The 16,190-nt window shown below is 43.1% G+C and overlaps 1 protein-coding gene across 4 annotated transcripts in view; it reads right to left on the bottom strand.

Moving 5' to 3' along the window:
* UNK (unk zinc finger) overlaps positions 1–16,190 on the bottom strand; it is a 52,739-nt gene that overhangs the window by 7,190 nt on the left and 29,359 nt on the right. For 3 of the 4 annotated variants that reach the window (XM_082203590.1, XM_082203592.1, XM_082203593.1), the window contains 7 exons: positions 14,631–14,831; positions 13,366–13,434; positions 12,322–12,496; positions 10,230–10,331; positions 7,737–7,925; positions 3,346–3,527; positions 793–1,050 (listed from right to left, as the gene is read on the bottom strand). In XM_082203590.1, the coding sequence (XP_082059716.1) occupies positions 793–1,050; positions 3,346–3,527; positions 7,737–7,925; positions 10,230–10,331; positions 12,322–12,496; positions 13,366–13,434; positions 14,631–14,831 (1,176 nt within the window). The remainder of the gene's footprint in view (positions 1–792; positions 1,051–3,345; positions 3,528–7,736; positions 7,926–10,229; positions 10,332–12,321; positions 12,497–13,365; positions 13,435–14,630; positions 14,832–16,190) is intronic. The other variant, XM_082203591.1, reaches the window with a different exon arrangement.

Below are 16,190 nucleotides of genomic sequence, written 5' to 3'. Positions count from 1 at the left end.
ATGACATAGATGGCAGCCGTGCCTCATGAACTTGGCATACATCGAACTCCTGGCAGTGACTCCTCCGGCCTGCTGACTCTGTTAAGTCACTGAAGGAAGGAAGCGGCTTAGGCTGCAGCCAGGACCCAAGATGCACAGGATACAGCTGTTACTCCTCTTGCCTAGCAAGCAGCTCTATGGAATGTGTGGGCAAGAGGACCCCCCCCACCAAACTGTCTGTGTTCATTCCCGCAGCAAATTCAATCCCACCCACCCCACCCCCATCTCACACGGAAATGTATATATGCAGCTCTTGTGGAGTATAGGTTTTGTGGGGGAAACAAGATGACATTTTGACTCCCCCCCCCCCAAGATCAATGCTATGGGACCGTAAATGTTTTTAAGGCAGTGTCAAGTACTACCAAATAAAATCCCTTTCCATCTTCCTTCAACCACCCGGAAACATGGGGAGTCTGTGTGTGCCATTTCAGCACATTCTACAGGCCCAAGTCATTACATGGGAGCCCAATGTGGGATTTGCTTTCAGGTACCAGACATACCATACTCTGATCCAGAGGGAAATGCCCTTTCCTATTACCATGTTATAAGCCTTGCCTGCTAGCTGAGAGCATTCTAGTATAAAACTGCACCCCCTCATCCAAGAAAGAATGGGACATTTCATGGTTGCCAAGTCTATGGGGTTCAAAATGTACCACGGATTAAAAATGCAAACTGAACAGTTGCTGCTTTTATTAAGGATTCAAAAAAGGAAGCGAAGTTAATTGTGGGACAAGACTTCTCACTCAGACCTACCTTATCAACTCTTTCCAGGTTGGCACGCAGCTGTTTTTGGAGATTATAGAGTGTGGAGAGGGAGAGGGTCTCTACATCAGAGAGCGAACGCAGGAACTGGGGGTCCTGGCCAGTGTGGATCCTCTCCACTTCCTCCTGGAGTTTCTTCACTTGCAGCTCCAAGGCCTCCCTCTGCTCCCGGGCTAGCTCACATTCTATGGTTGCCGTGTTGGCACGATCATTAGCTTCCTCAGCTTCCTTTTTCCAAGCATCACAGGCCTGTGTATCCCAAAGGAAAAGTCATTTGTAATTTGGGAAACAGTGTGGGGGTGGGGTGGGGTGGGAGAGGAGGATGTGAAGTGAATTCTCTCATCTCCTCACTTGGCTTCACTCCGCAGCTTGAATAGTTTCCCCAGCATTCTATTTAAAGGCTTTGTATATGGAGCAGATTTCTTGTATCTATACAAACTCCTGAAATCAGTGTGAGACAAAATATGGCAAATTTCCCAAGCAAACATTATGCACACAGTACTGGCAAAAGGTGTACACACACATTGGATCCTAGAGTGTTTATCTTCTCAAAAATATATTCACATGGCAAGAAAGCACCATGTATCTATTTTGGTAGTGATGGGGGAGGAATTGGTATTTTATTATTGTAAGCATAAGGTAAAGGTACCCCTGCCCGAACGGGCCAGTCTTGACAGACTCTGGGGTTTGTGCGCCCATCTCACTCAAGAGGCCGGGGGCCAGCGCTGTCCGGAGACACTTCCGGGTCACGTGGCCAGCGTGACAAAGCTGCATCTGGCGAGCCAGCGCAGCACACGGAACGCCGTTTACCTTCCCGCTGGTAAGCGGTACCTATTTATCTACTTGCACCCGGGGGTGCTTTCGAACTGCTAGGTTGGCAGGCGCTGGGACCGAGCAGCGGGAGCGCACCCCGCCGCGGGGATTCGAACCGCCGACCTTTCGATCGGCAAGCCCTAGGCGCTGAGGCTTTTACCCACAGCGCCACCCGCGTCCCTTATTGTAAGCATAATAAAGCAGTTAAAATAAAGTAGTAGTAGTTGTGTACTTATATAGATTATTTTAGTAAATTGTTCCCCCGAAGCTTGAAAGGCAGCCTTCTCCAGCTCTGGGCTGTTCTTTCCTTGTGGCACAATAATTGCCCAGAGGTGGAATGGACAGATTTTTGGGCACACACCCCATAGCTAATGAGATCCTTTCAATCCGCACACACAGAAGTGACACAAAGGTTTTCTAGCCCAGGTATCCACATTTTACCACAACTCCTCTATAGGTTATTTTAGCTACATGGCTTTAAGTGCTTTGAAGTGGCGCATCCTGCCTGCCCAGCTGTTATGGACTGGCTGGATACAGAAGAGTGGTCCCAAAGGAACCCCCAGGGCAAGAAAGCTCACAGCCAGGGGATTGGTGGTGGGACAACAACGTATGGTCAGAGGGAGAAGCGGAAGCAAACTGGGAGGGGGAGGAGGTGTTGGAAGCTGAAGAGGCCACAGGGTTTAGTGAGCAGGAAGAGGCTGTGGCAGAGAGCACTCCAGAAGCAGAGGCAGAAGCAGAGTGGAGGCAGGCTGCAGAAGAAGCCAGGGAGTCTTCCTCTCCTACTGCAACCAGCTCCCGTCCCTCCAGACCACACAGAGCAATCAAGAGAGCAGAGCAATGAGATACAAGGTGGCAGAGCCTTAGGCTGGTGGGGAAACAACCGGAGGAGGAGCCTTGGAGAGCAGAGGGAAGGCAGGGACTTTCAGTCCTCACAACTGCCTCATTAGGGCAAGACCTACTGGGAAGGGTTGCTGTGATCACTAGGACTGAGCTGTTTTGTTTCTTTGAATAATGAATTAACTTCACTGGCATCGGGTGCTTTATTGTTTTATTGCTGACCTATGCCTGACTCCAGCGCCTAACACCAGCTCAGGGAACAATTTACTAAATGCAATCCATCTGTCTCAATCTAGTTATGGGAACAGTTTAGCAAAAAGCATATATTCACACCCACCCTAGTCTTGTTAGCCAACCTGGCCAGAGCAGGGCGGAAACGTACATCCCCAGAGGGAGAACATTTACAAAGCATCTTGAATGCAGAAGGAGGGGCTTACCATTCTTTCAGTGCACAGCTACTAACCTCAAAATAATTAGAGCATTACTACAAAAAGGTGAGGAGCATATCAATTTTCAGGGGATGCATAAATCAAAAAGCTTGGGACAATCGGAAAGGTGTGTTCAGATACAACTGGAAAAAAGCCAATACTCCTAGAGGAACACTAGCAACCTTGGCATGAACATTTTCAAATCCTGTTACAATCTGCAACCTACTCCTCAGCATATCTAAGGTATCAATCGGTTTCTTTCTCCATTGATAAGAGCTAAAAAAGAAAAACAAACAAAACCCCCTGTCTGCTGTGAAGGAACTATGTTACAGTATAACACACACCAAATCTGACTTTGAATATTATTTTTGGACCCTCAAACTATTTATTCAGCTCTTAGGTGGATGCTTTTGCCCATTAGTATCCTGGCAAACCACTCTCACTCACTCCTCCCAGCGGACGCTACCTGTTTGGCTTGTTTCCAAGATTCTTCCCACTGCTTTATTGTGCTGTTAGCTTCATCCAATTCCTGCCGCAGCCTGGCCAGCTCAGCAGCACCTGGACCCGACAGAAATGCAGGCGAGGTGCTGGGTGAAAAACTTCCAGAAGCAAAGTGCTCCCATATGCTGCTGTTCATCCCGTTTAAACCTGTTTCATGCAGACAGGAAGGGGGGAAATGTTACGTCACATATATTCCTGGATTACCCCTTTCCTTGCCCGGCACAGTTTTGGAAAGGGAATGAAATGGTTCAGTATTTCACAGGGCATTGATTCATTTGGGGATTCTGGGGAGAGACATTCATGTACCTGCAGAGTTACTGTTTGTCACTCCAGCTTACACAGAAGAAATGGCAACACGGTAAATATTCTCTACATTTAAAAAATGTGACACATGGCATGCTGGTTCCAAGAGTGCTCCTGAGAACTTTGTACTGCATCTAACCTATAACTGCTGTGCAGAGAGATACAGGCTTAGATGCACCACACAGGGAAGAGCTCCATGTGAGACATTGGCCACAACGCAACTAAAACAGATATGCTAGAAACTGCCAGTATAAGCAGAGGCCTGGTTAAACAGCAAAACCTGTGTGTGGATTGTTTTAAAAAAGCCCTTAGTCATTAATCTTGTAACTTCATTAATCAATCTAATTAGATCTTATTCCAAACATTGTTGCAATTCACACTTCTACTTTTGAAAGATTTTTCTCTAATATTACACCATTTTGTTTTGATCAGAATTAGAATCGTTTTAACAAACCAAACCCATATGTGATTTGAATACATTAGTATAAGAATCTACAATTGCAATACTTAAGATCTATTCACCACGTGAAGTTCTTCAGTACAAACCAGCACTAAGCCATTTTTCGTGTCCAAATCTGTGCCTTTGCTGATCTTACTCAGAAGTTCATCTGAGGAACCAGCTCACTTCACATCAGAACAGCTGGCCCTCAGAATTTTATTATTTTTTATTAGAATAAGGCAGAGTTTAATACTAAGAGAAATAAAGCTCACTGCACAGTTTACATTTTTATGAGAGTGCTTAAAAATGTACTGTGCAACGAACATATGCTTGCAAAAACACCTGTATAACACCAGGGGCTGAGTCTTACACCTGCTTTTTCTGCTCCAAATAATGCAAAATGGCTCGCCATCTCAAACCAGGTGGGAATAAATTGGATACAGTTTCTTCTGCTGCTGTTTTCTGCCAGAGCTCACACATACAAAGGGTAGGTTGCAAATAGATCCACAAAGTCTGTGGAGCAACAGAGCGTGCTCTCCAGTAGTGCTCCATGTGGTGGGGTGGAGCTGTGGAGCTGCTCCTTTTGGATAAGGCTGAAATCAGGCTGCGTGGCAGCACCAGCGGAGCCAGTCGAGTGCTCCTGCTGGTGTGCCTGCACAGCCTCAACTTATCCCAGCCCCTCGCAGGCAGCAACACTGGTGCCAGAAGTGTGCCCTTGCAGCTCCACCCCACCCCACCCGACACACCACTACTGCTGCTCTTATTCTGTCATAACAAATTATGTATTCTTGTAAACCACTTAGAGGGCTTACCACAATCAAATGGCATGCCAATTTTGTTAAATAGATAAAATAAAGTGTATTTCCTACAAAAATATGCTCCGGTAGAATAAGCTGCAGTAGAAAAATATCTGCAATACTATTCTAGGTGTTTTTATTAAAGCTTTCTTCTTCACACTGAATTACCCATCACAGTTTAGTTTTTCCTGTGGAACTAAAGCACTGCTCACCACACTGATTTATTAAGCAGCATGGCTAGTGTGAGCTCATCCTGATTCCAGCCACAGCCGTGTTATAAATTAGGTCACAGCAGAGGAACCAGGTCAAGGGCACACGCTACTGCAGAAGATGATATAAAACAATAAAAATACTCTATCACTTATAAAAGCTAACTCTGCTTCTTAAAATGCCGTATGTTTTGCCTTATTTAAAGACCCTGGCTTGCTATTGTGTTAATGTTTTCTATGTATGCATGCTATTTTTATGCAGGAATACATTTTAATAGAGGAGTAAAAAATATATAGCAAAACTGCTTATTGAAAACACATTTTCAACTGATAGCCAGCCTAATGAGCGTCAATAATGCAGATGCCCGTGGTTTGGCTTACAATTAGGCCATGATCTGAATTGAGTCTACACATGCACAAGATGCTTATTGTAAAATTAGTATAATTTTATTTTTTTGTAAGCTACTCCTGATAGTAGTTGAAGGGCAGGGTAAATAAAATCAAACATGTACACATTTACCACTTGCAATATAATGCACCAAGCGGGTGGTTATACAGATGATAGACAAGACGTGATTAAACACATAAAAACAAGTACCTAGTTCTTAATTCTTCCCACATACTTCCTGCACACTGCTTTGTCATTTACCTTATTCTCTCCTGTGTGTCCTGCCTAGACTTTAAACCTCTTTACCAGAGACAGGCACACTTCTATGCTGTACCGTCCATAGGACATTCAGCAAATGCCAAGTGTTGAATTTTCTGAGGTGCTTCCATTTATAGATACTATAGCTACCCCCCAGCTTGTAAAGATTCATTTGTATAATCATGTCTTCTTAAATGGAGCCAATGCTTAACCTTTGAACCTGATTTTGATGCCAGAATCCAGCCCAGGAACATTCTAAGTAACAATAAAGGAATGCTTCTGCTCTTGCCTTCCTACTACCATGGCAAAATTTGATGTAACTGTTCTAAACAGAGCTGGACCAGTCAAGGTGAGGCTGCTGCTTCAGGTGGCAGAAGCCGCACTAGGTGGCATGCCCACGAGTGCCCTGTCTGCCCTGTTGCCTCCGTGCAATCAACACTGAAAGGGGCATGATCTTGCCCCAACTCAGTGCCAATGGTGGCGCAGCTTTTCTGCCAAAGGCAGATGTGGCAAGGCACATGGCTGCGGCAGGAGCAAGTAGGTGGTAGTGGTCAGAGCAGCAGCAGGACAAAGCGATACTTCCCGTTTCACCTCAAACGGTGAAATGGAACACACCACCCCTGGTTCTAAAGCAGGCCAAATGTTCCTTTAAACAGACAGTATGGGGTGGGTTGTCTTGCAAATGGAAAGTATTCCTGGAACCCAGTCTGACTAATCTTTGCAGTGAGAGATCCAGTTGTAGGGCTGTGTAATGGTTATGGAAGGAACTCTGAGCAAATTCAAAAGTACTCCCATCACTGCACAGCTTTCATGATTTAAAGGAACAACATTCAGGTTAGGTCTGTTACACATGGAATACTGAGCCCTTGCTTTACTTTGAATATCAAGGGTGACTGACGTCCAACCAACACATTCCGTCAGCGCAAGAATTTCTGCTTACGTAATGAGACGTCCCCTGTCTCCCTGTCCTGCCTGTCACTCTGCTCCCTAAATCTACTCTGGAGGGTTGAGGAAACCCCTAGAACAGATTTAGGGAGCAAAGGGGGTGGGGAGAAGTCCCAATGTACAAGTAAAAATGTTTTGGATACAACCCCAGGAGTCTTTTGGAAACTGTTTAGGAAAAGATAAAATATTTAGCCTCTAATAGGCTTGCAAGTATCTGATTTTCAGAGCTCATGTCTGTTAGCTATTACTGACCAGGTATGACTAAGAGGTCTAAACCTGAAAAAGTCAACTATTCCAAGTGCATCAGAAGCTAATTGAGAATGGTATCACATATTTGAACCTTTTTCTATGATTGTTGATACTCTGTAATGCAGGAGTGTCTTGCCCAGTGGGATGGAGCCACAGCAGCCTCTGAGCAGCAGAGTCACTGCTGTTTGCCAGGAGAAGTGAGGTGGTAGTAAGATTTGTGCAGACAAATTGGTTGGGCCAAACCTGTGCTCCTGCTGGTGTGTTCACACAGCCCTGACTTCACCACTTCACCTCTACCCTTCCCTCTCCTGGTAAACAGCAGCAACTCTGTTGATGAGACGCTACTGCTGTGGTTAATATATGCTCATCCATCTGCTGAGCTACTGTTGAGACTATTTGCCTCCTTCTCTTAGCTGCAGAAAGCCTACCTTCTGTGAATTTAACTCTTGGGTCATCCTTACACATTTGGAATTTGCTTAACTTTTCCTAATGTGTTTTGCTACATTTGCTCTTTGTTGTATGGATGTCACAAACTATTTTAACTCATCTGTTGTTTGGTTATTTTGTGCAGGGAAATTCTTTCTGGGATGTCCTTAGGCTTAGTGAATTCTTCCTCATCTGATAGGCATTGGGCACAAGGTATGTTAGGTGGCAACACAAAATGAGGACATTTAAATGAAAGCTAAGATAAAAGGAAAATACTTACATGGTCTAGACAGGTATGTACATGTTCACATGCACACTCTCACATACGCACTGGGCATTTACCTAATGATCCATGAGAAGCTGATGTCCCCAGGAATGTGTTTTCTGATTGGCTTAAGTGTCCCTGGGGCTGATGGAGGAAATGCGATGATAAGCTGACCGGTGGAGAAGGAGAGGCAGAGTGAAAGGAGGCAGAACTTCCAAGGGACCCAGGGATATTTACAGGAGCAGAACTTTGCAGCAAACTCCCACCTGGACAAAGAACACACAGAAAGGATGGGAATGTAGAAGCCATGAGTTATGAGTGGAAGCACAGCACAGGAATTTGAACAGCAGGTGTTTGCTTCACTCTCTGCACCAGTAAAGGACGGGGGAGTCCGGGGGTTTTCTCCACTTTCCATCCCTCTTTACCTTCAGAAAGAGCATTATGAGAACTGTTCCTCTGGCCGAGGAAGGTACAGTAGCAACTTTCTTGGGTGTTAACTGTGCAAAATAGGACATATGGACAGTGTCAACTGTACTCCAACATACAAGGGGGGCATTTAAGAGTTTAAGGGACTGTCAAGAGAGACATTTAGACAGCTTTTTTCATCTGTCTCTCCACAATGACAATAAACTAATTCAAATTATGCATGTTTAAACTAAATTGCTTTTGCACTATCTCCACTGTTTATTAGTGCAAGAGGCTGCATTTCTCTAAAACAAAGAAGTGGCCAGTGATGGTGATAATGGGCATCTTTAAGACTCTTTTCACAGGAACAAGAAAACATGTGTCCATCATATCACATGGATTAAGCAACTACATTTCCAAGGGCTATTGTACTAGTTAAAAATATATTTCCCCATCACATTACATATCCTGCCAAAAATATTTCTGTAAGTTCAAATCCCTCCCCAACCCCAATATTAGGGATGTAAGTTATGTTCTTAATATCAGTTAAACAACAGCAAATGGGGCCGTTTCTCGATATTCAAAGTCAAGGGAGAAGCCACAAATTCAATGGGGCAAATTACAACCTTCATTTTTAATACACCTGTAAAAAACTATACTCTTCAGTAAAAAGATGTCTGAGAAGATCAGATCATTAAATTTCAACACCATAATTATTTCTGCTAGATCTACAGGAAAGAGAATGGGGGAAATCACCTCCCAATCTGAACAACAGAGGAGCTCAGAGGAATCAAACTCAGTAGCATGGGAGTTGCTAATGTTGTCAGAATAATAAGAATCTCAGGTTTCATTCTTTGAAAACTCAGTTTTTACCCCTCATGTTTATAAAGCTTGAAAATGCACAGCAGCACCTGTTCAGAAATTAGATTCAGAAATTAGAGTGCTTCTAGGATGGCCTGGGGAGGGACTCTTACATGCCATAGAACTCTCCATCCTCCTTCTAACCTAGACAGAGTTACAATAGACGTAACCAACGTGTTATTCTAAGTCAACTCAGGAGGACTGTGATACAAGGTGCTGCCCACAAAACTAGAGCCCTCAATCAGTTTACTGATAATCTGAGGAGCACAGTCTTTGCAACCATCATTAAAAGGGCAGTTACCTTCACGGGAACCAACACTGTGTCTATGTTGCATGAAAAGCATTATTTGGACCCTATTTGGACTCCTATCTTGAATTGTGATGTCTGCACCGTAAACACTTCCAAATTGTTTTAGGCAGAATAAGCATGGGCACAATACCAGTGCAGAATTGTCTCATGCTGAATTCTACCTCTTTGGTTTTTGTGAAAGCAGACTTGATCACTTGGGTATGTGGAAAATCATTCTGATTTGTGCTACTGCTCAAATCTGAACCAATATTGAGGGCAGGATGTGGTGAAATAAAATTGTGTATTGATGGAAGGCCATTGCGAAGCATTCTGCAATGGTCTGCAACATACAACATCTGGCACCATGGAGGATCAGGTTTAAGCTGATGGCTATGCCATTCAGAGACAGAGTTCAGACAGCATGAGCGGAAATAGCGAGTCACGCACCTACCAATTTGCATGTGGCTTAGTTCACCAAAAAATAACAACAACCTGTGTAAATGCATTATGGGATTCTTACAATAGGGGACCAAGGTTGTAAGGACTATTTTCACCTGAACAACCAGACACACACACAAAATGGACGCTGGTTTGAAATGACCACATACAAATGATGAGATACATATGCGGTAGTTTGTCAATGTGTGGCGATAATGTCTTGCCATGGTCCTGTGACAGCAGAACAGTGAAAACAATCCAATTTGTTTCTCATTATTTTAAAATGACTTCCCGCCCCCCTCCGTGAAATGTTCATGTCATAATTTCATAAACATGTTTAGTGTGTCAAATAAGCCATGTCAATTTCATAAACATAACTGGGACATCTGAAACCAGTGGAATAAATTTCCAATCTGCTAGACAATGAGAGCCCTTTTGCTCCAAGGTCTCCCATTGGCCGCATACCAACATATAATGTTAGGACTGGTTTTGAGAGCTTGTTAGGCTGCTTCAGCCAGCTGATGGGGCGAACCCTGCTTGGCAGAAGATCAAAGAAAGCTCTGTTGCTTTCATGTACCTATCATGATGCCACTTGTGTGGGGCACCGAGCTGCTGTCAAATGTCTTCTCCAGGGCAGCCACTCCGAATTCGTTCAGGTCCAGGTCATCCAAGGCAGACTCTGCCAGACAGAGGCACCAATTATATAATACAAAAAGGACCAACAACCTCAAGGGATAGGGAAGCCCAAAGAGCCTACATGCAGAGATGACACTGCTCTGGACAGGAGGATCTATAGGGCCCTGCTCCCCACTGTACAATACTGCCATTAGTCAACAGTTGTCTAAACAAGGCAGCTTTTCATATCACTTTCTATTGTTTTTGAGCCCTAAAAGCTTTCAGCATCAGGTTCTTTCCCACAGATTGACACCAGAAATAAACAGCAATGCAAAACAGATCATCCAGTGACACCTGCTGTACAGCTTGACTTTGGGAAGAAATACATCCAAGGACAGCTTGAATGAAGGGTGCCCATCCCAGTCACCTAGTAACCTGGGTATCCATGATGCATGGTGATTGGAATTTTCCTCTTTTAGGAATTCCACAATGGAGCAGTGACTTGGGTTGCAATTCAGTGGAGGAGGAGATGGGCAGTAGGAATGAGGTGCAGGTATGGCAGTGGAAAGAAGGGGGTCGAGTGCAGCAGTCAGGTGAGGGGCATCAGGGAAAGGGGATGGATTAGAATACCCTAGGAAGCAGGCTATAGCCAGCAGTGTCCCAACAATGGATCAGTGATACATAGCATGGGCATTGCCAGTTGGGATGAGATGAAGCAAGCCTCCACAGGTTCTTCCCAAGTGTCATTTCTAGCCAATTTAATATGTCCAGCAAATATGCCCCATTAATGTTGTCTCTCAAAGAAAAGTATGGCATGTGTTATATTCATGTTACTTCAGAAATGTGAACCATAAAATAGATCACAGTTTTCTGTATTAAAATGGTTGCTCCCCAGCCCCTTTTTCCTCCAAAGCCTGTATTGTGGTTTGGCGTTTTTCCAAAAGGTTGCTTTTCGAGCCTTTCACAAAAAAAGACTGCAATTCCCCACAGGATGCCTATTAAAATGTATAACAAGAGCCTGTTTGGGGCTAAAGAAGCTGCCCTTCCTGTCCTCCACCACACTACTGCAAACTTTTCATTTCAAAGCCAGGAATTCTCTCTTGGTTTTTTATCATTCCAGGCAGAAGTGGCTGGGGCGGGGTCACTCTGCTGCCCTTCTGGGAGCAACGTCAGTGTTGCCTTCTGGGATGGGCAGGGTAGCAGTGAGGTTGGAGTTGGAAGGGTGAACTGGCAGAGCCCATCCGAGCCCTGATCCTGCCTCCACGCTGCCCCTGCACCATCCCAGTAAGCAGCAATGGTGCTCCTTCTGGGAGGGTAGTGGCACAGCACTGTTATAGAACATAAACCATTAGCAATCATAATAAGATATCTGGACAATGAGAGGCCAACAGGAAGCAACACTATATATCCCCTGTTTAGAAATAATAAAAAATAGTAAATAAAGTTGTGCCTGAGGAGAAAATAAAAAGGGAAATGCCTGCTCTGCACAATATGTGCTATTAATCTCCTTGGGAAATCAGAAGATTAAAATATGGTGACATACCACACCCTGGAAGGGAAGTATAAACAAGGTCCTTTTAAATCTTCACCTAAGGCACAGACTGGCTATGGACTTCTGCTTGATGTGTACAGATCCGAGTTTCATCCTTGTAAAATTTATGAAAACAGTTGCTCAACCACAAATTACACCTGTCACATGAATTAAACAGAGTCCTGGACTGGCCCAATACAGTAGCACTTTGGGCCAAATTTGTGATCTGTAAATTTAGCAAGCATAAAGTAAGATGAAGGATAGCAAACAAGACATCAATTTCACTACACAAAAAATTCAGAGCAATCATAATATCCAATTCACCATATTGACACATTTTTATATAATTCAGAGCTGAAATTATGATGCATGGAAGACTATGTATGTCATATTAGCCGCCTCTAAAAGAAAGATGGGATTCTGCAAAAACTCCCCAGGTATCTAGATCTACAACATGCTCCTATTTCCCAGGCTGATTATATTCCCTTTCAGAGCTGGCCCCCATGAGTATAGGCAGTATTACCTATCACAGACTCCACTGTGTCACTGGTTGGGTAGAATGGAAGGGCATTTGCATTCATGCCGGGGACACTGCTTGTGCCTGCTGGACTTGGCGGTGTTGCTGCCAAACTAGAAGTGATACTAGAAGAGATGCTAGATGTCAGTGGGCTGCCAACAGGAAGAATCCCCAGTATATCCTGAAAGAGGGAGACATATATTTAAACACTGGATAATTCATTCTCAGCATGCAATTTAAGAAGTGTATGAGCAAGTCCCTACCTCTGGGGATGCCAACATGGTGCTCATGTGCCCAACAGAACTCTTGAGGACTTCCCCTGGTGCCCATAAAGCCTCCTCTCCCACTTACCCTTCCATCATGAGATGGAGAGGGTGGTAACTTTTGCTGCCCCCCTCCCAAAAAAAAGTAAATAGTTCTGAAGGAGGAAGTTGAAAGAATGGCACCCTTTCCCGCTTTCTCTTCCAGCTCTATCTACTTTTCAAGACTCAGAGTAGAATCTGAGCCTTGAAAAGCACATAACAGGCTCTCTTCCTCATTTCCCTTGGGAAAGAGAAGTCTCTCTCTCTCTCTACATATATATATAATTTATACCACAGACTTCTATATCAATATACATTCAAGGCAGTTCACAGTAGTGTTAATATACAACAAAGTGCCAAAACAAATGTATGCTGCAGTTATGAAGGACAACTTTGATTCTTTCAGAACACTTCTCATACATTATCAGTGGCATCATATAATCATAATTGTGTACAATTTTATCAGAATAAGGTTCAATGAGCTGTACTAAACCCTTTCTTTAATTATCTCTGCAGCTGAATTCATATTTAGATTTCTAATTTGGATGCTCCTCTACATGCACAGCCTCAGCATTTGTACATACCTGAATATACATTTGTTAGAGACTATTTTAAAAAAAACAAAACTCTTAGCAAAATACCACCACCCACCCATACATCATCCAGCATCCACAAGTAGGCTTGGAAGCTATGGATGAGATGGCATAAACACACAGGAATAGTCTAGGGCCAACTTGGGGTAACATACCTGTTTTGGTTGTAACAGAGGCTGTTCTTGGGTTCTATGTTCCAAGGAATGGGATTTAATCTTTGCCTGCTGCAGTAAACAGAACAAAAAGAAAGACGAGTGGAGGGGGAGTATACAAATGTGAAATTGCTGACTTCAAGCATTTGAGAGGGCTATGGGATTCTAACAAAACTTTCTCTATTTGGCTGCTCCCAGAAAGTTCAGAGCCCATTAGACAAGGAAAAAAGTATTAGACTTTTATTAGAGCCCATTAGACAAGGAAAAAAGTATTAGACAATAAATGGTGGTGGTAGTGGGGATTCCCAGCACATATGGTACTGATAACCTGGATGTAAATCCAATTGAAATAAATGAAATAAACTTTCCAAGTTTTAAACATGCATATGATTGCCCTGTAATCACTCCACTGTGATCTTTCTGTACTCATGTGGTGAGATTAACAATGAAAAGGAAGTGTGGAATGTTTTCTTAGTCTATGCCTGGTAAAGAAAAAAATGGGCATTTAAGGAAAAGTTGGTAAGAAAAATCCTACTCCATAAATACTCCAGAATAAATGTTAAAGTCCCAGTTATGCTGGTCTGCGACTGTAATAAAATTTGTTGTTGCTGTTAAATTCCCAGTGGCTTCTCTGCAAGCATGAGTTTATTTTATATCGTCATGAAAATATTCAGATATGTCCATTTTAAGTATCATTGCAGTTATATTCTAAATGCCTTTTTTCAGGGATTCAGGTACGTAGCCATGTTGGTCTGACGCAGTCAAAATAAATAAAAAAATAGTCCAGTAGCACCTTAGAGACCAACTAAGTTTGTTCTGGGTATAAGCTTTCGTGTGCATGTACACTTCTTCAGATATTTTTTCAGGAAGAAAAATAATCCCTTTAGGCTAAAAATATACCGTGATAAGTGCAATAACACAGATAGCAAGGATGTTAATTTTCTTTATGCCAAGGAACTCTTACTCGGGTCCTTGCCTGGAAAAAAATGTTTCAAGAAATGTGTCTCTAGACTAGCCCAATAGAAAGTTCCAGGTGGCTGATTTTGTGGTATGTAAAAAATATGTAAAGTTTGCTTCAGATTCTTTCTTTGGATTACTTGATTATGTATCACAATACCAGGAACCCTTGTGCCTTGCTTGTCTAGTGCCAATTTCGTAGCTTAGGGAAGTACCAAGATGTTTCACCAACATATTGCAGTGGTTTTGGCAGTTGCTTCCAAAGCCAATATGAAACCCTTAGATCCCCTTTCCCTGTATGCCCCACCTACCTGGCATTTGAAATTCTTTAGGTACTCTGCTCCAACCAAATCTTCCCGCTCAAATCCTGGTGCTTTCTTGTAGCTGCTGGCTGCAGTTACTGAATCTGTGGGAAAGCCAATGCTTTCCAAACTATGGGGTTTTCCAATGGCACCAGGAGGAGACCCACATATATTAGATGGGCTTCCAAGACTGCTATTCCTACAGAGAATCTAATGGAAGAAGGAAGAAAAAACAGCACAGGTCACAACTTGAGAGGAACTCATATAGTGTGCAGTTACAGATTCCTAGGATTGTAACATTCTGTCTTGCACTATTGCAGATGGCCTTTGATGGAAAAACCTCCAGATAACTAAGTTGTTAGCTTCAGCTAGGTCAACTGGGAACATAAATCGCCAAGTTTTCGTGCTTTAGCGTCTCAGAAATGCACAACCGTATCTTGATCCCAGAGACAATCTCATATTCTTCTCACTCAGCTCACAAGTTCTTCATGCTTTCTCAAGTGAGATTTAGAAACCAGCACAGCCAACATAATCCCATAGCAGAATACATATTTCTAGTGCAAAACCTTATTGCTTCTTCAGAATCCTAAAATTCTATGCTTCAAGTTTAAAAGGAAAAAAAGTATTAAAAATGTGGAGTCAGTCCATGCTTCAGAAAACAGAGGTGGTTGGGAAGTGGTTCATAGTGATCATAGTGCTGAATATTTTCACTCAGTGCAGCTTCTTACTCTTATTCCCATAACCCAAATTCTTTGTTTCAGTTTTCCTACATATTTACAGCCCCATATGAACCACGTGTTCCATTCTTCCTTGACCTAAACTGATAAATATTTTTAAATGTTTTCATTTATTAAAATATTTACACCCTACCTTTCCGTAGAAAAACGCTTAAGGCAGCTTACAAGTACAGAATTGAAAGCATCTAAAAACTTTTTTTGAAATGTTTGATTGCATCACTCTTATTGGGGGCTTCCCATCCCTCCCTGTCATAAACAACTATGGTTAATGGGCCCATCACAACAATGAGAAAAATGAGAGTTCTTTAGTATTTATGCACAACTGGGACAGAGAACTTCCAAATTATCAGAAGCCACTCAGCTTTGTTTTTTACATATGCAGCCATTCAAGATTGCTTTGCTAAAGAACCATGGACAAAAGAAAAGGAGAGTATCTTCAGGACAAAATGTTTAATAGCCGAGTGATTTGTCAGGAATTCTGTACTTGAGTTGCTAGGACATGTTTATGTGCATATTCATAATCATAAGGACTAGAAACTTTTAGGGAATCTAAATTATGTGCCCAACGCCATACTCTGACCGTAAGGACATTGGAAGAGCCTGCTGGATCAGGTCAATGGTCCATTTGGCACAACATCCTGCTCTCACAGTGGACAACCAGATGCCCGTGGGAAGCCTGCAAGCAGGATATGAGCACAACAGTATTCTGCCTATCTGCAATTCCCAGCAACTGGTATTCGGAAGCATACTGTCTCCCAACAGTGGAGGTATAACAAGCCATGTTGGCTGGGAGCTACTGATCTGCAAACATACAGGACTGTGGCATACATAA

The sequence above is a fragment of the Podarcis vaucheri genome, assembly GCF_965113315.1.
Source record: "Podarcis vaucheri genome assembly, chromosome: 2".
Classification (NCBI taxonomy): Eukaryota; Metazoa; Chordata; class Lepidosauria; order Squamata; family Lacertidae; genus Podarcis; species Podarcis vaucheri.
The sequence above is the reverse complement of the archived record's forward strand: the minus strand, read 5'-3'. Positions and strand labels throughout refer to the sequence as shown.